Raw genomic sequence first — 22,711 nt, 5'->3', positions numbered from 1 at the left:
GGAATGCTCATCTCAGGTGGGGAAGGATGTTGGGGCATGAAAAACATTCCACCGTGGTGGGGCTGGGCGGACGAGATGGTGTGGGACGGGTCCTCCTCTCGGGCTCGGCCGAGTTGGGTGGAAGAGAGGGTGCTGGTTGGCGGGGGCTGGGGAGGACAGGTGTCTGGGGAGAGGCGAGCTGTGCCCTCGGGGGCCCGAGGTGGGTGGGAGGGGGCGGCCCCGTGGCCGCGGCCTGCAGGCAGGCGCTCAGTTGAGCAAGGTTCCGTAGAGCTGAGCTTTCGTGAGGCTGTCCTTGCGGCTGAGCCCCGAGCCACCAGTCCGCGGGAAGGCCGGCTGCGGGCTGAGGCGGGCGGCGGGGTGCATCTCCGGGGAGGCCTCCATGGAGCTGGGCTCCAGGGACTCCCTGGAACTGTGGGGGCTGCGCTCGGGCTCGGGGCTGCCGCCCGCCCCGCACAGCTGCACCCCGAGCCTCTCCGCGTCCCCCTGGCTGGGCGCGTAGCCGGGCAGCGGGTCAGCCGCGCGGCCGGGGCTCAGGCTCAGGTCGCCGCTGGCCCGGAGGAAGCGGGGCTCTGCCAGGTGGCCCTGGGAGAGGTCGTCACCCTCCGAGAAGCTGTCGGCCTTGTAGGTGGCATAGAGGGGGCTGGCGCGGCCCTCGGCCTTCTTGCCCGGGCTGCCCCCGCTGCCATAGTAGCGTTCCGAGAAGCTGCAGGGCGAGGCGCGGCCGGCGGTGGTGGCCGGGAAGGAGTAGGCGCCAACGTCCTCCACGCTCAGGGGTCGCCACTGGCCCCGCACGTCCTCCCCAGCGAGCCTGGCCGTCCCCGGCTTGGCCCGCAGGCTCCACAGGTTTGGGGGCATCAGGGCCTGCTGGGGGCCCGGGGAAGCCGGGAAGCGGAAGGGCTCGGCTGGGTACGGAGACATGGTCCGCGCAAACCCCGGGGCCACCTCGGCCTCGAGCGGCGCTGCCACGCTGGCCGTGGCCTTGGCGAAGCGCGGGCTGCCCTCGTAGGCAGTGGCGGGCGGCTTGCGGTCGAAGAGCTCGTCGCGGCTGTTCAGGTAGATGGCCTGCTGCGAGGCCGTGAGCGTGCTGGCCTGGGCGTGCTCCTTCTCCTCCGACGTGGCGCTGAAGCTCGAGTAAGAGCTGGACGTGGGCAGCGAGCCCGCGTAGCCTGGGAAGGCCTCGTGCCGGAAGCCTGCGGGGAAGGCGGCCGCCTCGACCTCCTCCTCCTCCTCGGCCGCGCTGTCGGTGGAGTTCTGGGCCCTCAGGAAGCCCACGTCGGTCACCGGCGCGTCCACGCTGGGCCGCCGGGCGCGCCGCCGCTCCTCGGGGCAGTAGAGGGCCGTGTCGCTGCAGTAGATGTCCCCCTTGTAGGGGGGCCGTGGGCCCTGCTTCTCTGCCCCATCCCGGAAGGCCAGGTCGCGGGCCGAGGCGTCGGACAGGCGGGAGGACAGGCTGGTGGGGTCCGGCTTCTCCAGCACCTTGGCAATGACGCAGGTGGGGACGCTGTCGGCATAGGCCGGGTGGCAGAGCGGGGAGGGCAGGCTGCAGCCGTGCTTCTCCATGTGCAGGCTCACGCGCTCCTGGAAGTCGGAGGGCAGCTGGAACAGGTCAGGTGTGGGGGAGGAGGGCGGGAACAGGGGAGCAGTCAGCCCGCCACTTGCAGCTGTGGCCGTGACCGACACATGCACAGACAGAAGAGGGCCCCAGCCACGGCTTCTCAAACTACACCGCTAGGGCCAGCACCCAGGATTCTGGACGCCACCGGCTCCTGGGGAAGTTTCCTGAAACTCGCCCAAGGACCCTCTGGTCACCTCTGTCTCTCCAGCCTACAATAGCTGGGCTCCGAAAAGCCCAGAAGGTGGAACCAGGGTCTGACTTGGGCCCTTCTTGGGGCTGCAGCCCCCTTCATCTCTTCCTACTGAGGGGCCCGCTTGCTGTCCCGGCCCCAAGGTCTGTCGGGGGTACCCCTACCAGGTCATGAGGCCTGGGTGCTCCTGAACAAGACAGACTCAGATGCAACACACACTCAGGGCCAGGTGCCCCACGGCTTCTGCACGAGCACCTGGTCCGTCGTGGGGCCGTCCCGCTACTGTTTGATCCATTTTGTGAGTGTCTTAGGTGAGGCCCAGGCCCGGGGGAGAGGGGACACGGGCCGAGGCCAGGGTGAGGGCAGTGCGTGAACCTGGGGCAGCCTGGCGGGGGCGGGGGGTCCTGGGGCCTTGGCTGAGTCACTCCATGTGACGCCAGTTTTCTTGTCTCTGAAATGGCCACTGTCAGTAATGGTGCCTAAACCAAAGCCTAGAGTTTCTATGAGGCTCAAACGGGGGTCGCTCTGCCCCATCAGTGCTCCGTGGACAGGGAGCTTGGAGCAGGGTCAAGGAGCAGCCCCCAGAGGCAAGCACGGGGAATGGGCAGGCCGTCCAAGCTGGGTGAGGAGGCGTCGGGGTTGGAGGGGCCCTGCACCACGTTCAGAAAGGCCAGGATCCTTGCGGGACAAAGGAGGACAGGGGGTCAGGCTTACGTGACGTCTTCCCCTCAAAGGGGAGAAGTGGCCTTGGGGTGGGGCCTGTAGGACTGGAGCCCCAAGGCGTCCTGGGGGGCGAGGGCAGCCTCGCGGGGGCAGGGCTGGCGTTACCTCGGACACCTTATGGACCCTGCCGTAGCTCTGGCCGCACTGCAGCAGCTGGGCCGCTAGGTTGCAGTCCTTCCTGTAGAGCTCCTAGAAGACAAGGGAGGCCATCTGGTGCAGGCTTGCCCCTGGTCCGGGGCCCTGCCGCCCGGGGCCAGCACGGAGACCAGGTGCGGGGGCAGCTGGCTGGGCAGCAGGCCGGGCAAGGACCCTCACTGGGCCTCACGTGCTCACCTGCAGACTGGACTGGCGGGGGGTGTTGGGGGGAGCCTCAGTTCGGACCTGGAGCTGCTGGTGCACAGGGAGGGCCCTGCCAGGCCCTTCTGCCGCCACCCCAGACGGGAACCTCCCACAAGGAGGAGGCTGTGTGGAAGAAGGGCCTCCAGTGGCCCCTGAATTCCCAGAGTCCCTGGGTGTGGAGAGCATGGCTGTCCTGTCCCCGCCGTCACCCTCAGCGGAGAGGGCCGGCACCAGCTGGTGGTAAGGAATGTGCGTGCGGCCCCTGCCTCCCCGCGTCTCGTCTCGGACTGGCTCCACAACCCCCTTCCTAAGTGCGGCCTGCTTATGGGGGTGGCTGCTGGGCTGGGTGAGGGGCAGGGCGAGGGGGGGCAGAGGGCCTGTGTGACCCGGGGTCAGGCCGGGACCGGCTCAGCCTCCGGAGCTGAAAACAGATGCAAACAGTAGGATTGGCGAGGCTCTGCTTTCATCTTTGTTGCATGTGCCTGTGGTCGGGCCTTTCAGTCCTGTCCCCCGCCCTGGAGGCCCTCCACCATGAGGAGGGTTCCCTCACGGGAAGCCGGGGTCCACCAGCGGGCCCTGAGATCCGCCGGCTCCCCCGGTCTCCGCTCAGCCAGGACCAGGTACCCTGCAGCTCGAACGGGTTGTGGAAGGCGCGGGCCCCGCTGCCCCCCATGCTGTCCCCCATTCCTGGAGGCTCCCCCACCTCCACCGCCTGTGCTGAGCTCGTGCCCCCAGCTTGGCCTGCAAAGTGGAGAGACACTGGGTTCCCGGTCTCCTCAATGCCTCCTCGAGCCCCCTGGGAAGGACGCAGTGGGCCGAGAGCAGAGACCGGACGCCCCCCTCCCTCGAGAGGCCTCCGGCTGGCGCTGGCCTCATAGGGCTGTGCACACGGGCTGGCCAGCCTGGGTCGGCCGCCACACCCACTGCAGACTTGCAGCATGGCCCCAGGCCCCAGGCCCCAGGCAGGGCCTCCCCCTCCTCTGCCCACACTCCTCGGCCATCTCACCGCATCTCTACCCTCATCTCTGCCATCGGAGCGTGCCCCGTCCAGCCCCACTCCTGCTCCTCCCCAGGCGGCCCCCCAGGAGACGGCAGGTCGCTTCTTTCCTTCGGGCTCTGAACCCTGTAGTTGGGCTAGGCCCTTCTGTTCCCCCACACCCCACGTCCAAATCTCTGTTAATGCAGTGGGTTCCATCTCTGAACCAGAACCAGAACCTGAGCCCTTCTCCCCACTCACGGGTGGCATCCTGGCTGAGCCGCTGTCAGCCCGGATGGTTGCCACAGCCACCTCCTTGAGCCTTCTGCTGCGGACCTTGTCCCCACTGTCTTTTCTCAGTGAGCCCGGAAAAGCATAGGTCTTAGTCATGTTACTCCTCTGTTCAAGAAACTTCCATGGCTCCCTACTCATTCAGAATAAAACCAAGAGGGGCACCTGGGGGGCTCCGTGGGTTAAGCCTCTGCCTTCGGCTCAGGTCAGGATCCCTGGGCCCTGGGATCTAGCCCCACAGGGGGCTCTCTGCTCAGTGGGAAGCCTGCTTCCCCCTCTCTCTCTCTGCCTGCCTTTCTGCCTACTTGTGATCTCTGTCTGTCAAATAAATAAATAAAATCTTAAAAAAAAAATAACCCGAGATTCCTAGAGAAGCCTGCATGGTGTGGCCTCCTGTTCTGTTTCTGACCTCAGAGCCTGGGACCCCCACCCGCCCCGGAGCTCCCTCCGCTGTTCTTGCAGGGGCGTCCTCTGCCACACTGGTTCTTTCCACCCGAAGGAAGGCTCTTCCCCAGAGCGCCCGTGGCCAGCTCTCTGACCGCTCTCAGGTCGTGATCTAGCAGCATCTTCTAGAAGCACCCGACGGATTCCCCAGCACCGCTTGCTGCGTTGCTCTCCCGGTGGCTCTGAGCACTCACAACACGCTACACGGCTTGCGTGTCATCTTGTTTGCTGCCTCCCCTGCTCAGGCGCGAACTGCACATGGGCAGGGAGAGTTTTTGTCTGTGTCCTTCACACCATAATCTCACCGCCTCGGAGGTCCAGGCAGGAAGCAGACACTCCTTAGTGAATGTGTGGTCAGCTGTCAGGTGTCCTCCGAGTGGGCCTGGGCCCATCTCACGGGGCCCTTGAAATCAGGGCAGCCACATGGCTCTGAGGTCCCCGAAGGCTGGCTGGGGCGGGAATGAGCACGCCCCAAACCTAGGGTCAGGACGCCCCTCCCTGAATGGAATAATATGGCCCAGTGGTTGCTCCCTCAAGCCCCATTTCCTTCCAGCAGAGGGTCTCTTCCCGAATACCCCTGGCAGTATATCTCTGCTGGGAGGTAGCCTTGTCCTTCCCCAACTGCCCTGTTCTCCCACCTCACGTGCTAGCCCCTGAAGCCTGGAGGCCACAGGGCCCGGGCCCCCGGGGGTCGCGGCGGTCCAACACTCACATTGTCCTCCGAAAGCTTGTCGATGGTCACCTTGGCCTCCAGCAGGTGGCTGTTGAGGGCAACGATCTCATGGCTCAGTGCTCGCTTCTCTTCCTCATAGTGCTGGCCCTGGGACGAGGGGTGGGGGGTATGGGAAGGAGCTGGTCAACGGTCAGCCAAGGCCCGGGCCTCGCGCCCAGTTGCTCCATAGGCTTCCTGGGTGCCTCCTGCAGTCGATAACGATGAGAGGTTTGCAAGGCCAAGGAAGGTGGGAGTAGGAGCACAGACCGCCAGGTTCGAATCCACCTGTGCTCCCACCCCTGCCGAGCCAGATGGCCTTGGGCAAGTCACTGCCTCCCGGAGCCTCCTGCTCACCCACACCATGGGGACAGTAATCCTTCCTCCTGGGTCTGAGGGGAGTCTGCCCTCAGCACAAAGCCTGGCCCTGGCCCTGCACCTCACCCGCTCCTGCCTTGAACCTGTCCTCTTTCAGCCTCCACCTGAGCTCAGAAAGGCAAGGGCCCCTGTCCAGGGTCCCAGGACGATCTGTCTCGGCTCCGACAGCACTCTAAGATAACAGGTCGAACACCCATTTCTGATTTTCAGAAACAAAACAAGCCCATAACCTACTAGAAAGAGCGGGAAGTCCTCTCGGTGAGGGAAGGTGCAAGAGCCTGCTGGCCCCTCCCCCCCCACCAGCCATACATATCTGGGACGCCTCTGCCACTGTCCCCTTCTCTTCCAAACTGAGGTCCCGACAGCCCGATCAACACAAAAAAGATGCCGCACTTGCAGATAGTGGGAGTGTCTCCCAGAGGGTCTCTGCCTGCGCAGGAGCCAGGAGCGGCACTTTCCCCTTTATTCGTTACCGTAAGATGGGGTGTCCCTGCAGGTGGCACAGTTGGGCTCAAACATCATTCTGGCTCACCCAGGGCCCGAACTCAGGCCTCTGTCCCGCCAGGTCTGGGTCTCCAGGCCAACCGCTGAAGTGGGGTCACCATCCCCAGCTCACATCCTTCCCACAACCCTGCTCACACAGGAGACTCATGGGGCGGCTTGGACCCTACGACTTCCTAGTCCCAAGAGCACCCACCCATGCGTGCATTGCAAAAAGGGTTGGGACTGGTCCTGGGGACGGGGCTTGGGGGGTGGAGGCCAGGAAACAAGCCCTGTGAGCAGCTCCTGCACGGGGGAGGGGACGACAGCTTGGCTGGTGGCTTGCCACCAAGGTCCCGAGAGGGGCACGCTGGGGCGGCCGGCGAAGGGCCCTCACCATGCGGTACAGCTTGTCCTCCAGCTCCTGGTTGATCCTCTGCAGCGCCATGTAGTTGCTCTGAATCCTGGAACAACGCGGTCGCTGCGGTGCCAGGCCGGGCCACCCATGACCCCTGCGGCCCCCCAGCCCGCTGGGCAGAGCAGGGCTGAGCACAGGCTGCCTACGCCCGCCCCCCACTCCCATCCGGGTGTGCCTGCACCTCTGCGCACAGCAGAAAGCTACAGTGCGGAGGGCTCTCCGGGGCCAGGGATGAGGACGCCTGGGATGGGAAGGGAAGGCCTGTACCCACAAGTGGCTCTGTCTGGTCCTTGCTCACCCAGTTCACTCACATTTACTTACTCGGCCTCGAGGTGCTGGGTGGGGATCAGGGGCTGTGTTCCCACCACAGCATGTAGTGTGAAGGTGGAAGAGAATTTGGGAGAGTGTCAAATTGGAGGGTCACTGTGGGCCCCCCACCCAGTCTTACCAATGGGGAAACTGAGGCCGGAGGGGCTTCGAGCAGTAAGTGGCCGAGGAGAGACCTTAACGGAGGTCTGACTGAACGGCCTAAACTTTGTTCCCTCTCGACTAGATGGAGCAGGGGGATGTTCAGGGACGGACAAACAGCCCTCCTGGCAAACCCTTCCCGGGGCAGCCCCAGCCTATAGGCCCCATCAATGTTGAGAATAAACCGAGCCAAGGGCAAACTCCGCATTCTCTTTGTTATCTTCCTAAAGGCTGGAGAGTGTGTAATACTTTTTAGGAAAATGTCTTCAACATGAAGAACCAAGTTTTTAGAAAAGTTTGGTTTTGGCACACCTGGTCCAACCCCTGCGGCCACGCTGCTCAAGGGAACGGTCCCGGACCACTGGTCCATCTCCGGGGCTAGACATCCTTTTTCCTCTCAGAGACCCAGGGGCCAGTGGGTGGGGACCGGGGGGGGGGGGGGGAGGGGCCTGCAGGTGGCTGCGCGGACGGGGGTGGGGGGGGGGGGGGAGGCTGCAGGTGGCTGCGCGTGTGTCGTGCTGCTGTCCCCCATCCCCAAGATTAACTGAGAGGAATGAACAGACAGACGAGGGAGAGGTGCCTGGGAGGAGCCTGTCTGGCGGTAGCTAGACCCGGAGTCCAGTCCCGACCCAGCTGCTCTTGGCACAAAGTGCGACTTCGGAAAAGGAGCCTGCCCTCGCCGAGCCCCGGGCTTGGCAGCGGTGAACGGGGCCCCTCGCGCGGGACCCAGCAGGGTTCCCCCATCGGCGGCGAACTCCCGGCCGTGCCGAACTCCCGGACCGGCCCCGCCCCCCGCCGTCGGGCCCCGCCCCCGCCCAGGCCCCGCCCCCCTACCTGCGCAGCTTCTCGGTGACCTTCTCCAGCTCCTCCTGCGCGCGCCGCAGTTCGATCTCCAGGTAGTGGCGCGTGGAGTCGAACTCGGTCTCGAGCTTCTCGAGCTTGTGCGTGGTGTAGGACAGCCGCTTGCGCAGCTCGCCCTTCTGCTCCTGCAGCGCGCTGCAACGACACGCGGCGGCGGGCCGGGCCGCGGCGCTGAGCGCGGGAAACCGGGCCCCAGCGGGCCAGCCGCGAGTGCGCCCCGCGTGTGCCCCGCCGCACGAACACACGCGAGTGCGCACCACGCGCGCACACACGCACGTCACAGCCCCCTCCCGCGGCGGCGCCCAGCCCCTCGGGGGTCAGAGAGGCCGTCAGGCCCAGCGGCGCCCTGCCCTAAGTAAATGCCCGCGTGGCCCCCCTGGAGGAGCGACTGACCCAGGGCCCTCCCAGCTCCCCGTCCCCCAACCTGGCAAGCCTTTGGGGTGGTTTAAAGGACCCTGGTCTGAAGAGCGCTCATCAGCCCCCACCCCACCCCCCGGGCTCTCCGACTCAGAGCCGGCTCTGGTGGGCACAGCTTGCAGGGGCCCCATCCTTGGGCTCCTCCACGGCGCCAGGTGGGGAAGCTCAGGACCAGCGGTCTTGTCCTCCCCAGACTGGCTGTGTGACCTCCGGGCCTGGGAGAGGGGCTGTGTGCCCCATGCCCAGGCAGCCTCCGCCACAGTGGTCAGCTAGCTGCACACCGCTTTGGAAATTCTGCACAGCCCTGGTCAGCTCGCGTCCCCCTTCCTCCAGGAAGCCTTCCAGAGCCCCAGCCCCAGCTCTTGAGGCTCCGTTTTCTCCACAGAGGATGGGCTCCTCTAGCACGCCAGGACGCTGGGCTCCAGCCCAGAAAACAGAGACACAGGCTAATGGCCCACTGACAGCATGCGCTCGATTCCAGAGTCAGGCAAAAGGCAAGAGGGGCAAGGCTGGTGGCCACACGCCGTATGGTGGCCCCGGGGCAGTGGGGCGCTACGCCGCACAGGAGCGAAGCCCGGAAAGACTCTGAAACACACATGGACTCATGCACGTCCCCCCTTCAGGCTGAGCACTTGGCCAGGCTGGCCGGCGGGTGCCTGGCACCAAGTGTGTCTGCGGCGTGTCGGGCATGACTGGAGCTGCGATTCCAGCTCTGTTCAGGCCCCCCCAGCCCAGCCCCAGGGCTCTGGGGCCAACGAAGCCCCCAGGGCCGTGCGACCCACAACTGAACTCCAGCCTGGCATCACGGGTGCGCGGGGCCGCTGCTGTACACTGACTTGCTGCTGGCCCCCACTGCCATGGGACCCCAGGCTGCCCGCTATCGTTTCAGGCCTCAGCTTCCCCCTGGGAAGAGTGGACTGCCCCCATCTTGCCCTCCGGACACAAAGCCCTGGTTCTGAGAACAGTTCTGCCCAGAGAGGTGCCCAGGTCAGAGGGGCAGGAAGGCAAGCAGCCCACTGTTTGCCGGAACAAGTGTGCACCCCCAGGGGACAATCTGGAGCCAATACCATCTTGAATAGTCATTTCTGGCGCGTTTGCTGTGGGCCCAGCAAAAAGGGGGTGGAGGGGAGACCGTAGGTGTCCCGCTGCAAACCGGCGGGAACAGGGCTTGGGAACTCTGACTCTGCTCAGAGGTGTTGTGGGAGCTTGAGCAAGAAAAGCCGGTGTTCTCAGGACTTCCGATACCCAAACCCGAGGGAGGGGACCAGGGAGCAGGCAGTCTCCTTCAGCCTCCGGCCCAGCGTCTAAGCCACTCATGTTACCCCGGGCACACACCCAGCTGATCTCCATCACATACTCCTGGATTCCCGCCCACGTCTGTATTCTTTTAAATAAATAAAAAGTTGCCTGTGTTTCGAGAACCTCAGAGAAGGGTGGGGCAGGTCCCCACAGGGGTCAGACTGCAAGGGAGATGCACAGCATTAATCCAGGAGAGCCCTGCACCACAGTGCCCATGGCTGCCCACGCGGGTCTGGCTGCCTCCTCCAGGCAGCATGCTGGACTGCCCCACCCTTCAGCTACAGATCCCAGATGGTCCTCGGCCCCCAGCTTTTCTGCCCAGTGGAAAGCTTCTTAGCTTCCGAGGGACTCTCCCATGTTAGCCAGCCCTACCCCCTGCAGGCACAGTGTTGGGGGAGGGGGTGGGGCAGAAGCCTCTGAAGTCAGTTGCCCTGGGGGGGTGGCTGTGGGCCCACCCTCAGCCCTCTGTCACAAGGTACAGGTGGGGTCTGCCCCTTGGGAAGAGAGGACAGCATCGTCCATCCACTCGTGCGGCCACCTGAGTGGCCACGCCCTGCCACCCACAGCCGGTGACCTTCCCCCCCAACCACGGCAACCCACCTGCAGCCCCAGCACGGACCCGCCATCATGCGGACAGCACAGCCCTGCTGTGACCCGGCCACAGGTCCCACCCATCCCGGACCGCCTTTGCTTCCTCTCCGGCCCCGCCCCACCCCGGCCCCCGCCCCCAGCAGCCGTGGGAAGGGCCAGCGCCGCCCCCACCTGGTGGAACCCACCCTCTGGAGGGAAGTTTCCGCGGTGAGACAAGCGCACGACAGGGTTGGAAGGCGGGCACCCGGTCAAGGCCTCCCCCTCACCAGATGACCGCTCCCCCGAGCTGGCGCGTCCGAGCCTCATGGCACCCAGTGGCCTTCCAGACGTCCTGGGGTGGCTCTGTCCCGCCGACCCTCACACAGTACACCCACCCGTCCCCAAGCCTCACCCTGGCCAGGCCTGAGACCACAGAGTCCTGGGCCCCTGACTCCCGCCCTTCGTCGCCCCCAGACACACCTCCGAGCCCTCAGTCACAGCAGATACCCAGGCCCGCTGCTGGAGCCCACCCCGTCTCTCCCCATCTCTGCGTCGGGCTCCGTCCAGTCCGCAGACCCCTCGGCTTTGCCTGGGTGATGTCAAGGCCCTGTTCGCACCCAGCTCCTCCCTGAACATCTCAGGCTCAATTTCCTCCCTGCCCGCCACACAGGGACCTCCCCGCCCCATGCCTCCATCTCCAGCGCAGGACTCTCTCTGGTACCCCCAGTCCAGACATCCACGGCCTACAGGCACCTGACACTCCCTGCCTCCGTGCTGCCCCCTCCCTGCTCTCGGTGGTCCCCACCCCTGAGAAGGGCACAGCCACCCTCAGTCCCCAGTCAGCCTCCGCGAAGCTGTGGTGACCCCTCCTCGCCCTTTGCCCATCACAGCTGGTCACCGAGTCTCATTGACCAGCTATGCAGAAGCTCTGGACACATCCCCTCCTTGGCCTGGTCCAGGAAGGTCCGAGGCTGGTCCTGGGTTGGGTCCACAGTCGCCTGGGTGGTGCCCCTGCTGCCACCAGCGCTCCCCCACCTCCCTGAGCATCGACCTGAGCCCTGCCTGACCTCGGCCTCTGTCTCCAGATCTGTAAAGCAGGGGTGCAGGCACCCACCCACGTGCTGCTAGGGTACTTGTGTGGTCTGTGCCCTGCCCCAGCTCATGATGCCAGAGGCAAGTGCCGCGTGGACCTGGGGCTTCCAGGCTCCTGGGAATCTGGGGGGATCGCTTGGGGACTGCGGCGTCTGCTTCCCGCTGAGCGAGGAGTTGACTTAGGAGGCTATGACATCTGGAAACAGCCCCTTAATGGAAACACAGGGAGGGCGCGGGAGTCCTTTGCGACCAGACCAGCCGGAGCCAGGCGGTCAGGTAAGAGCCACGCCCCCAGCCAGGCTCTTGGCCTGCAGCCTGGTGAAGTCACCTCGCTTTGCCCTGTGTTTTGGTGAATTCATCAGGACGTGCACCTAACCTGATGGGGTGCGTGTGGGGGAGCGGGTGTTTTCCAGTCCCTCCCTGGCCCATGAGAATTCTGCCCCCGGAAGCGTGTGCCCACCTCCCGGGGAAGAACGATGCGCTCAGGAGTGCAAGCCTCAAATCAGGGCACCTCTCACCCCACTTTCCCCCGGGAGCCCTCCCTGGACACTCGGGGGAGGCTTGAGCCCCAGGACAGAGTGCTCGGCTGGGGCCAGGGGTGCGGGCTGTGGGGGCCTTGTGGGCCTCGCGTCTGAGACGGGCGGCACAGGAAGGTGCGGTGGGGATGAGCTCGCTCGTGGCCCTTCCCCATCTGTCTCGGGCGAGCGGACGCAGACATGGGAGGGATGTCTGGGGGCAGACGCAGAGACACCAAGGAACCGGGGAGACAGCAGGCATGTTACCTGTCCCAGAGCGAGGGCGAGGACCTGGCCAGTCGGCCCTGCAGGACACGGGGCTGCCCGACGCACGAGGGCACCCAGGGGCTTCGCAGCCTGTGGGCGAAGAGGACAGAGCTGCTCAGAGAGGGGGTGGGGGCCGCCCGGGCCCACCATGGGCACGGAGAGAGGGAGGCGTGGAACCCGCCCCCCACCGGGCAGCAGAACTCCTCAGCGAGGTGTCAGAGCGCAGGGGCCGGAACCCGAGTGGGGGGCCCCCGCCGTGGCACCGTCCTGCCGTGGCTGCCTGGGCCCAGCGGGGGCACTGCGTCCCACCACCGGCAGGCCTACCTCGTGGTCTCAGCTTCGGAGAAGAGTCAAGGGGGCAGGGTCCCACCTGGCAGGACCCTTCGGGTGGAGAGCCCAGGAGACAAGGAGCGTGGAGGGACAGCCTGACACCAGGCCCCACCTGTGCTGGGAGGCTGTGATGGGCTCACGCAGGGGAGGGGTGTCCTGGGGGGCCGAGGACCTGGCAGAAGTTAGGGGTCCAGGGCAGAGCCCACTACACCCTCCCTGAGACCCCTTCTCACCCAACTCTGTGGCCTGTGTGGGCTGGGCAGCGGGCGGGCTGCAGGGGAGCCGGATCGGTCAGATGGATGTAGGAGGGGGCCCAGGTCTGCCCTGCCCTGCTTTGGTGCCACCATGCAGGGTCACCAGGACACTGATCGGCACCCCAGCCAAGCCCACTGCGGAGTGCTCCCCCCCACCCCCGTCCCCCGCAGTCTCTCCAGGGATGCTCTGGTGGCCTCGCCGGCCCAGAGCCGGAGCAGAGATCTGATGAGAGGCCGCAGCCCCGGAAATCAGGCTTCCGAAAACCGCGGAGAGACACAGGTGTGGAGAGAGCACTATTATCCCATCTCAAAAGACCCGTATATCGACACCCACCAAGAGTAAAGCAGGGGACAAGTGTGAGCGTTGTCGTGGGTGCTGGGGGGAGGGGTTCTAAGTAATTTGAAAACCCTCTTTCATACTTCCCTAGACTTGTCACATCTCCTATAGTGATGAGAAATCAGGAACAAAATTTACTAAGGATCAAATTTTGCACTCCCCGTCTGAAAAAAAAGACTTGACAGGTCAAGGGGGAAGTGGGGAAGCTCTCAGCCCTGGGCTGTGTCCTGCTCACTGGTCGCCACTTCTGGAAGCCCCCCGTGTCCCCACCTGTAAGATGGGCTGCCTTTGACCCTGGTCTCTTGAGCTGGGGCCCCAGCACTCTGTGGAGGAGGGGCCGTGGGCAGGGCCCTGGCTGGGTCTCCGGGTGGACAGGACTTTGAAATTCTAGCCCCAGTGTCCACCCTTGGCCAATGACCCCAGTGCTGCTGAGTGAACAGAGCAGGGGCAGGACAGGCCTGTGCCTGTGGGAACATCTGGAAGCTGCCAGTCTGCCCTGGGGGCTTCAACCACAGCCCAGTCTGTGGGAGTCCCCCTCCCGGCCCTTAGCCAAACCTGCCTCCAAAGGGCTTCCTCATGGGGGGCTCCTGGCCTATGAGTTTTCAGAAGAGTAGTGGGAGGCTGGGGTCTGTGGGGAAACTGAGGCCCAGGGAAGAGGCAGGGCTTGCCTGGAGGCCCAGCGAGTAGGGGGCATGGCTGTGACTTCACCCAGACACTGCTTCTGGTCACACACGGCATTTTTTCTTTCTTTCTTTCTTTCTTTTTTTTTTTTTTTGCTGACAACCCACTCTTATTCTGACACAAAGGCTCATTCCCAGCCTGAGGCTGGGAGTGCCTCCCCCCCACCATCCTAGAGATGAGAAAACGGGAGCCCAGAGAGGCTAAGCAACTCTTCCATGATCACACAGCCAGCCTGGGGTGAGGAGGAGATGAGACCCAGGTCTGCTGACCTCTCCTGAGGCTGCCACTCACTCCCAGGGCATCTGTGCCAGAGGACAGGAGCAGGGAGGGAGATCCTCCCCTGCCCACAGGCCTGCCTAAGTGTTTCAGCGGAGAGACAGCAGACGAGGGAATTAACAGCCTCCCCGTGGGCTCTCCTGGCCATGCCTGCTGCCATCCGGGCCAGTGGCTGCCCCAGTGGGGCAGAGCCATGGCCCCGGGGAGGACCAGCCTGGGCACGCAAGGCTCCTTCCCACCCATGCTGGCTTGAAGGGCCTGGTGACCACTGGGTGGACAGATGGACAGAGGCTGGCCCAGGCTGCAGAAGCCAGCCTGCCTTGCATTCCTGGGGCCTCAGTGACCCCGGGCTCCCCTCACGGAACACGGGTGTCCTCAGGTGGGGCATAGTGGCTACCTGACCATATGGGCCTCCAGATGTTCCTGGGAAGCACCTTGGACCCTAGCGGGGCAGCTGGGAGGGGCAGGAGGTCTGCCTGCTCAGGGAGCTTGTAGGGAGATCAGCCTGGCCAGCTCAGAGGGCTGTGGGTCCGAGGGGATAGAGACAGAGAAAGGGACACAGGGAGTGCTGGGTGCTTCTCCTACCGCATCTCCCCATCATACAGGTGGCTGCGGTCAGTGTGGCTGCCCCTGACTAGTCCAGGGTGGAGGGAGAGGGGGAAGGGGCTTACAGCCACACCTAGCCACACTTGAGCCCCCTGCCCCCACACTCCAGGCCCCCTTCCTCCTCTCCCTGCAGGAAAGGACCCTGGCCCTCTCCATTCCTGCTGATCCCACAAATGTGGCCACACTCACACCCACCATCAAGGCAGTGGTCCTTGCTTCTCTCAGGCCCCAGAGCCTCTTTTTTCTTGGGGGGCTCTGTTCAAATGTTACCTCTTCTGGGAAGCCTTCCTTGGTTCCTGCTCTCTGAAAGTTCCCTCTCTTTCCTCCTCTGTCCCCATCAGACTGCGACTACCTCCCGATGCCCTTCCTCTGTCACTCGGGCCTCCTGGGGCCCGGGCCTGGGCCGTTTGCCCTCTCTGTTCCCCTTGATGTCTATGGCACCAGGTGCCATGCTGGGCATGGGGAGGGAGGGCGTGTGACTTCCGGGAGCCCTTGGGTATGGGCAGAGTGACTTCAGGGAGCCCTGGGGTGCGGGGAGAAAATCCTCCCCTGCTCCGTGTGGTTGATAAGGTTTACTGGGTCAGGTGCACCTGAAGGGCCGAAGTCTTTCTGGGGATGAGGCGCGGCAGTGGGCAGAGGCCAGCGGAAGACGCAAGGCGCGTTGGCTGAAGGAGCCTCAGGGCCCCAGTGTCCCGGTGGCGCCCCCCCAACCCCCCCTCCCAGGACAGCCTGTCTTCCGGCTTGCGGAGCTCGGGCCCCACCCAGCAGTCACGCTCCAGCAGCCCTAAACTGCTTGTCACTGCTCATGTGCTGCAGGCGGCTTCTCATCTTGGTGACTTTGTCCCCATGTCCCCTCTGCCCGGATTGCACGCACCCCCTCCTGCTCCGGGTTAACTCCTCCACACCCGGGGTCCCCCAACACCCGGGCTGGGGCAGCCGCCCCCAGGGCAGGGATCGGCCGCTGCTCACAGGTCTCGAGCACAGGGACCCCCGCAGCCCCCCACGCCCCCTGCATCCCGATCTGCCCCCCAGCAGTCAGATGGCACGCCAGGAAATGCAGCCACACACCAGGGGCCACCTCTGGTCAAAATCCCCCCACCTGTGCCCAACCCAAGCAAAAACCCGGGGGCTCAGCAAGGCTCTCCCCTCCCGGTGCCGCCCCCTCGCTCAGCCTGGCGGGAGCCCCTTCCTTCCCACCACAGGGTCAGCCAGGGACATGCGCCCCCAGCTTTTTTCCGGGCCTGTCCCTCCCCTCCCTCAAGCCCCAGGCCCCTGGCACAGCCTGCCCTCCCCACTCTGTCTCAGTCCAGAGGGGGCAGCACCTGCTCACTGGCACCCGGGGGACTCGCCCTCCTTATTCGCCGGCTGTCCCTAGCGCCCAGTGCGGCCCAAAGGATGTCCCACTGGACCCGGGATTCCCAGGAGGAGCCAGAGATAATCCCTTCAGGACCTTGGGGTCCCCTCTCCCGCCTCCGAGCTCTGTAGCGTGTCCCAGCCTCTGCCCGTGTTCAGCGATCCCCACTTTCCTGCCGGCCCCCAAAGAGTCTTTTCTCTGTTCCTCTGGGGAGGCCACCCTGGCTGGATCTCTCCTGAGGGGCAGGTGGGCGTGAACGGCCAACCAACATCTCCAGAACCTTCCGAGGGCCCACCTGCCCCAGGCACGTGTGTAAAGCTGCTTATCTAGTCTCAGACTGCCCCAACAGGGACGTGTGCACTGCACCCATTTTATAGATGGGGAAACTGAGGTTCATGGTAATCAAGGAGTGAGGTCCCTCTGAGGTCACATGGATTCAATGCCAGGTCAACTGCTCTTCCCCTGACATTGAGATGACAGGTTTTAATGCAAACTGCTGTGCTCCATGGTGTTCCTCCAACCACCTCCCAGGCACACGTGCTCACGGGGCGCCACCGTCCCTCCTGTGAGGGCCTGCGAGGGCTGCCTGTGGTCAGCCTGATGGAGGTGGGGCCTGGAGCCCAAGACGGGAGGTGACCCAAGCACAATCCAGGGCAGACGTGTGGGCGTGGAGCCCCACAGGGCATGCCGTCCAGCTTCCTGTTGGGTCGGGGAGCTTCTCCCCAGAGGGAAGGAGTTTGGGGCCCCAGCAGTACTGCTCTGGGCCTCAGCTATGCCCACCCAGAGCCTCCCAACAGCCCTCAGCTGCCCTCAGCAGCGCCAGGGGCATGGAGATGGGGATCCCACACCAGGCTGTCACCGCCATCACTGAGCTGTTGGCAAAGGTCCTGGGGAAGGTCACGTGCATGTGCATGGCGCGTGTGTGTGCCCATGTATGTGCCCCAGGACAGGGGACTGTCCCGGGGCTGACCTAGGGGCCCACAGCCAGGAAGGGTCACCAGCTCAAGCTAGAGGATGTAGGAGCTCCTTGAACTCCACACCTGCCCGGGTCCTACTCTCTCCTGGCCCGCTAAGGTCACCCAGCAGGAGCATCATCCCTGCCCTCCCCACGGCCCCCCATGACATGGCTGTTCCAGTGCCCCCTCTCGCTTCAGCCCGCCTCACCTTATCAGGTGGCCGCAGCCCAGCACCTGCATCCCCCTCTCTCTGCCAAGGCAGAACCACGTGCCAGGAGCTGGGGTCCCTGTTGCCTAATGAGCCCTTGGAGGCTGGACAGACCCAGGGGGTGCCCTGGGCTGGGACATGGCAGGGTGACCTGGGCACGTGGACAGAGTGGCTGCAAGTTACCCCGAGCCTTTGCACATGCTGCCCTTCCTGCTCAGCACACCACTTCCCAGCTTGTTGGTTCTTGGGTTCACCTCGTCCAGGAAGCCCTCCCAGACCTCCAGCTAGGTCACATGCCCTCTTCGCTATCCTGGTCCCGGTCTTACAATGCAGGGGGTGCTGTCTGGGTACAGGGGCCGTGTCTGTGCCTCCTCCTCAGGGTCCCAGAGCCTGGTGCCGGACCAGGCACATGGCAGAGGCTGGCGGCCAGGCACTGGAGGAGCCCACGGCCTCTGGGCAGCCCTGATTTCAGCTGAGCTCCCAGCAGCCCTTTCAGGAAAGGCCCATCAGGAGAAGGCTGAGGACTCTGGGCCCTAAAGAGGTGGCCATCAGTGGCAGACAACGTGGGTCCCCAGCATGTGGCTGGCACGCGGCAACGCAAAACTCTTGCTGCAATGATGACCAGGGGTGGGGGTGACGCGGCAGAGGGCTGGCGCTCCACGGGCCGGGGGGCACCCACGCCAGCTCTCACGCCCGCGGGGATGCCCCTCTGGCCTTCCCCAGTGCTGGCTGCCTTCAGCGATCCCACTTCCGACACCCTGCTCTCTTCCCAGCTCACGCTGGGGACGCCCCTCCCTCCATCACCCACCGGGTACCCATGCACCAGGCTCCTCATCCCCTCCCTGCCTCTCCCTTCATCGCAGGAGCACTGGGACCAAACCCCAGCCTGGTGAAGGCCGCCTCTCCACGGACAGCAGGAAACCACACAGCTGCCTGCTGGGACTCGCTTTGTGCTCATCTGACGGAATGACCTGGAATCGTCGCACATTCCCAGCTCGTCCCCTCTCCCACCCGCCTGGAAAGCGACTTCACACCTTCTGCTCCCTGCTCGGCCTCCCCATCCCTCCGCCCCACTGAGGAAACGAAGCCGCCCCGAGGGAACTCACACAGATGTCCCTGGCCAGGTGTAGCCACCTACCCACATCTGCCCGACACCCGGCACCGCCCGCTGGCGTGGCTGGCAGCCCTCGACCCCCTCTGGGTGCGGCTCAGTGACTCCCCCCTTGCTCCCTGGCCACCAGCGTCTCTCTCTCTCTCTTCCAGAACATTCTCCCACATCAAAAACCACCTTCTCTTGACCCTCTAAGACTGCCCCTTTCCCTCGCTGCTCTGTGGGGATGCTGCCTGTCCTCATTCTCAGCCTGCTGGGACCAACGGAGCCCACGGTGGCAGGGCTGAGCCTTCCCCCTCCTGAGAGCACTGCCTTCTCCTTCTCCTTCTTGAAGGTCCGAGAACATCCTGGCGGGGGGCCAGGGTGCATCCCAGATCCCTGGCCTGGGGGGAAGGGCCGACTCAGTGCTGGCAGGGGAGACACAGGCCAAAGGCGCTGAGTGCAGGCCAAGTGTCTGGTCCTTTCCCTTGGGGCACCAGGCTGTGGCTTGGGGCTCTCCCTCCTGTGGCTGAGCCAGGAAGGGGGGCCCAAGGAGGCTGCCTCTGGGGGGGCAAGCCACAGAGCCCTCAGGAAGCCCCCCCAGAACCCCTGGCTTTGTAAGGGCTCCTTGGGCACCCCTTGCCCAACCCCCTCTTTCCTCACACCCAGCCGGGCACTGCGCGTCTGCTCTTTCTTGAGTGTCCTCCTCTAGACTGGGGGGCCTGGAAGGCGCAACCATGCACACTTGGCCCCAGACCCCTCCCCTGCCCCGAGGCCAGACCTGCTCTCCACCCAGAGTCGGGGTGCCCACGGGGAGATGGATGGATGGAATGACCATGGGGTTGGCCCCACAGGCATGAGGGGCTCCCAAATTAGCCTCCCAGCACCTGAAATTCCGCCCTCGAGCGCCCCGGCTGAGAAGGCACCACCATTCAATACTTTGGTGATGGGGTTCATGGCCGCCCACCAAGGATCCCACAACGGCTTCACTCATTTGCACCTCCACCAGCCGGCGTGCCACTGCAGACAGACATGGGCACATGGTAACTGGAGCGGTGGGGGGGCCTGTTTTTTGGAATCCGGGGATCACGAAGGTCATCAGAGCTGTGGGAGGCTTCGTGGTGACCCCAACACCGCAGGGCCCCAACCCTGCGCTCCTTCCATGCCCTGCCACTCTGGGCTCCTGGCTGGCCCCGCCCTCCTCTCCTCTCCTCAGCTACCCCTGACCCTCCCCCTCCCCACACACCTCTCCAGGGCAAGAGACACTCCCCAGGAGGCCAAACCTCATCTGGAGGAAAAGGGGAGCTATGATGGTGGGTTTTCACCACCGGGACGGAAAGAGCCGCCTTTCTGGGCCTCAGATTCAAAACCCACTTGTGGGCACTTGTGACCACCATGACCTCCTGAAGGAAACGGCTCCCTGAGATTACCCTCATTCAGTTACTCAGTCCCCTAGTGAGACCTACTGTGTGCCACTGGTGTGTCCTCACTGAATCCTCACCTCCCTGGGTTGGGGGTGCTGCCCATCGGCAGACAGAGGAGTCATGGCCAGGGGCAAGGGCGTCTTTCAAGGGCACTGGGCTAGTACAGGCTACTCTCCCAGGATGGCCTCCCCACCCCAGGGCGGCCCCTGCAGACGTCACCACAGTCTCCCAGCCCTGGTCCGCACCCTCTCCTGCCAGGACACTGGACCCCAGGAGAGCACCCTCACGCTGCTGGCCATGAGGGATGTGGGACGAGGGGCTGAGGACCCCAGGAGACCCGGCCCCACGTCCTGCCACCTTCATCCAAGAGCCTTCTTGTCTTCCCCACCTCAGATCAGCGACTCCGTCAAGACGGTCTCTTCACTGTTGCCCTGGGGTGGACTCCGTGACTGGCTCACCAGCCCCAGCACCAGCGGGTGGGGGCGGGCAGTTAACAGGCAGACCATTAACCCCGTGCCAAGATCCATGGTAACAATGAAATCTTGGAAACAACCTTCTAATGTAGGTGCTCTTATGATGCCCACTCTGTGGAGGCAGAAACTGAGACTCAGAGAGATGCATAAATTTGCCCAAGGCCCCATAGCCAGTAAGTGACAGAGCCGGGATTCAAAGCCAGGTGAGTCTACCTTCTTAATCACATGCTTTATCAGGGAGGCTTTCCAGAGTGGGGACTCAGATGTGCTGTGAGGGTAGATGACTTGGAAGGGCAGGGCAGAAGAAGAAAGAATAGTCAGTGTGGAGGGTCTCTTTGTAGTGCCTGGAAACCCAAAGGGGGAAGTCAAAGCAAGGTAGTCATTCACACCATAGTAAAAAATTAGCACATCAATCTTCCTCCGCTAGGGTCAGGTTTAGAAGTGAGGCAGAGAGCCTTGGGGACCCCACTTAGGGAGGGACTGGGCCTGCCCAGTGGGCAGAGAAGACAAGAGGCAGAGAGTAGGCAGTCTGAAGGGAAGGAACAAGAAAACCCAAAGGCAATCCTGGAGGCATCAGATGGGTCTCAGCAGGTGGCTGGTCCCCAGAAAAGCTCTTCTTGACTTGGCAGCCAGTCCTTCAACCCTCAGTGAGCACCTACTGCGTGCTCACCCTGCCCAGAGAATGTGGATGGCCTCCAGGATAGGGGGCCTACCCAGAGCAAGTATGCAGCAGGGGTACCCCAAACCCATGGGTAAGACAGCAGCCCACGTGTCCCCAGACTTGCTCTCCCCCTGTAGCTCTCCCCATCGCAGGTGACAATGGCTCTGTCCTTTGCTCTGGCCCAACACCCAGGAGTTGTCCTGGATGCCCCGCCTTCCCTCACACCCATCAGGAGACCCTGTCCGCTCTCCTCCTGAATACACCAGAACTCTCGCCCACCTCCATGGTCACTGCCCGGCGGAGGGCAGGGGGGCGGCGGTGTCCAAGCTGCCATCACGACTCTCCTGGTCCCTGCCCTTCCCCCATGACCTCCCAGCTGTGCCCCCTCGCGCCACACAGAGCCGATCCCACTATGGCTCTGCTCGCCAGCCCTCAGCCATCCCCACTCAGCCGGAGCCTCCACCGGTCCCCCTCACCTCCCTGGCCTCCTTATCACTCTGCTCAGCTACTCGGGGCTGTCCCCATTTCTCGCAGGACATCCCCTTTCTCTGTACCTTGCCCCTGCTGTTTCCTCTGCCTGGAGCTCTCCCCCGCCCCTCGACTGTGGTGACCCGTCACCTGCTCAGGCCTGCACCCAGCTATGGCCTCCCTGTGTGTGGCGGGCCTCCCAGGCTGGGCTGCCTCAACCCCAACACACTCACGGCCCTTCTGTTCTGGGGACATTTTTGGTCTCCACAGCACTGGTCACTGTGATATTTATTTAAAAAGTTTTCTGTCTCCCCTAATGAGAGGAAGTTTTTGGTCACTGCCATCTCCTCCATGCCTATGACAGCCTGTAGCAAACAGTAGGTGCTCAATAAATACTTGTCAAGCCTGCGATCGATGAGCAAATTACATCAACAGTGACAACGCAGAGGGCCAAGGCACTGGAGACTCGCAGATGGGAAAAGGGGTCCCTGTGGAGGGAGGCGGGACGGGCCACCTCTGAGCGACCAGTGAGGGGAGCAGCCGTGCACTGAAAGTGGCCCGGGCGCCACACAAGAGTTTGGGTCTTCTGGGGGGGGCCAGCAGGGATCTGGAGCTGTCAGAGGTGTGTCCTCAATTCTGGGCTTCAGGGAGGGTGCTGCTGTGGCCTGGAGGAGGGGGACATTGGAAGGGAGGGTGGGAAGCCTGCTTGTCTGAGGGGACCGGGTGTCACAGGCATCCCCAGGGGGCTGGGCTGCACCATGTGGTCCAGACACAGACAGGCCTCTTCCAACCAGGCACCGTCCTGATGTTTGGGGACGCTGTGGCCTTCCTGGCCCCAGAGATCCAGATGAGTCCCTTTCTGGCCTCAGTTTCCCCCCGAGCCCTCCAGCTCTGTGATCCTTCACAGCTGGGAGGGCAGGAGGCGGAGAATCCGGGGAAGGTCAGAGCTCAGCCGCCATGGGAGGAAGCTGCCCCACCTTTAAGACCTGCTTCCAGGTGCCCCTCTCCCACCTGCCCCAGGCTCCTGCCCCCGTCCAGAAGGCCCCCCGTCCCTGCTCTTTGTCTCAGTAGGGCCCCCACCTCCTGTTGAGGCCAAATCCCTCCCCCAGAGGCTCTCGCAGCTCTGAGGGCCTCCCAGGGGATGATATAAAAACATAATAATAAACAACACTACTCTCTGAGGGCCCAAGGAGTCGGGTAGGGGGCACAAGCGAGGGAGAGGCTCCCTCTTGAGCGCTGTGAAGAGTGAGGAGCAGCTGTCCGGCTCCTCCTTCTGCACTGTTTTGCCACAGTGTGGCCTCATCCAGAAGCATTTACTGAATACCTACTATGTGCCAGTTCTAAACACTGGAGGTCAGCAGTGGACTGGTGTTCTGGACAGGGGAGTGGGGAGACAGGTAATAAGATAAAAAAATAAAGCAAATCACTAGTCAGCTGGAGATCGGGGTGGCAGGGAAAATCGAGGCAGAGAGGGGGCAGGGAGGGGGGGTTGATATTATGAATGGAATGAGCAGTCAGGAAACCAGATGTCCCCCTGACAT

At 63.8% G+C, this 22,711-nt stretch overlaps 1 protein-coding gene across 1 annotated transcript in view; it reads right to left on the bottom strand.

The window, feature by feature from the left end:
* Nucleotides 1-246: 246 nt before the first annotated feature.
* The window catches only part of BEGAIN (brain enriched guanylate kinase associated), a 45,575-nt gene continuing 23,110 nt past the window's right edge, over nucleotides 247-22,711 (bottom strand). Inside the window, exons 3-7 of the mRNA XM_044231140.1 lie at nucleotides 7,866-8,027; nucleotides 6,543-6,609; nucleotides 5,291-5,398; nucleotides 2,634-2,717; nucleotides 247-1,596 (exon numbers count right to left, since the gene is read on the bottom strand). Coding sequence (XP_044087075.1) covers nucleotides 247-1,596; nucleotides 2,634-2,717; nucleotides 5,291-5,398; nucleotides 6,543-6,609; nucleotides 7,866-8,027 — 1,771 coding nt within the window. The remainder of the gene's footprint in view (nucleotides 1,597-2,633; nucleotides 2,718-5,290; nucleotides 5,399-6,542; nucleotides 6,610-7,865; nucleotides 8,028-22,711) is intronic.

This window comes from Neovison vison, chromosome 13, assembly GCF_020171115.1.
Source record: "Neovison vison isolate M4711 chromosome 13, ASM_NN_V1, whole genome shotgun sequence".
In the NCBI taxonomy this organism is placed as follows: domain Eukaryota; kingdom Metazoa; phylum Chordata; class Mammalia; order Carnivora; family Mustelidae; genus Neogale; species Neogale vison.
The sequence above is the reverse complement of the archived record's forward strand: the minus strand, read 5'-3'. Positions and strand labels throughout refer to the sequence as shown.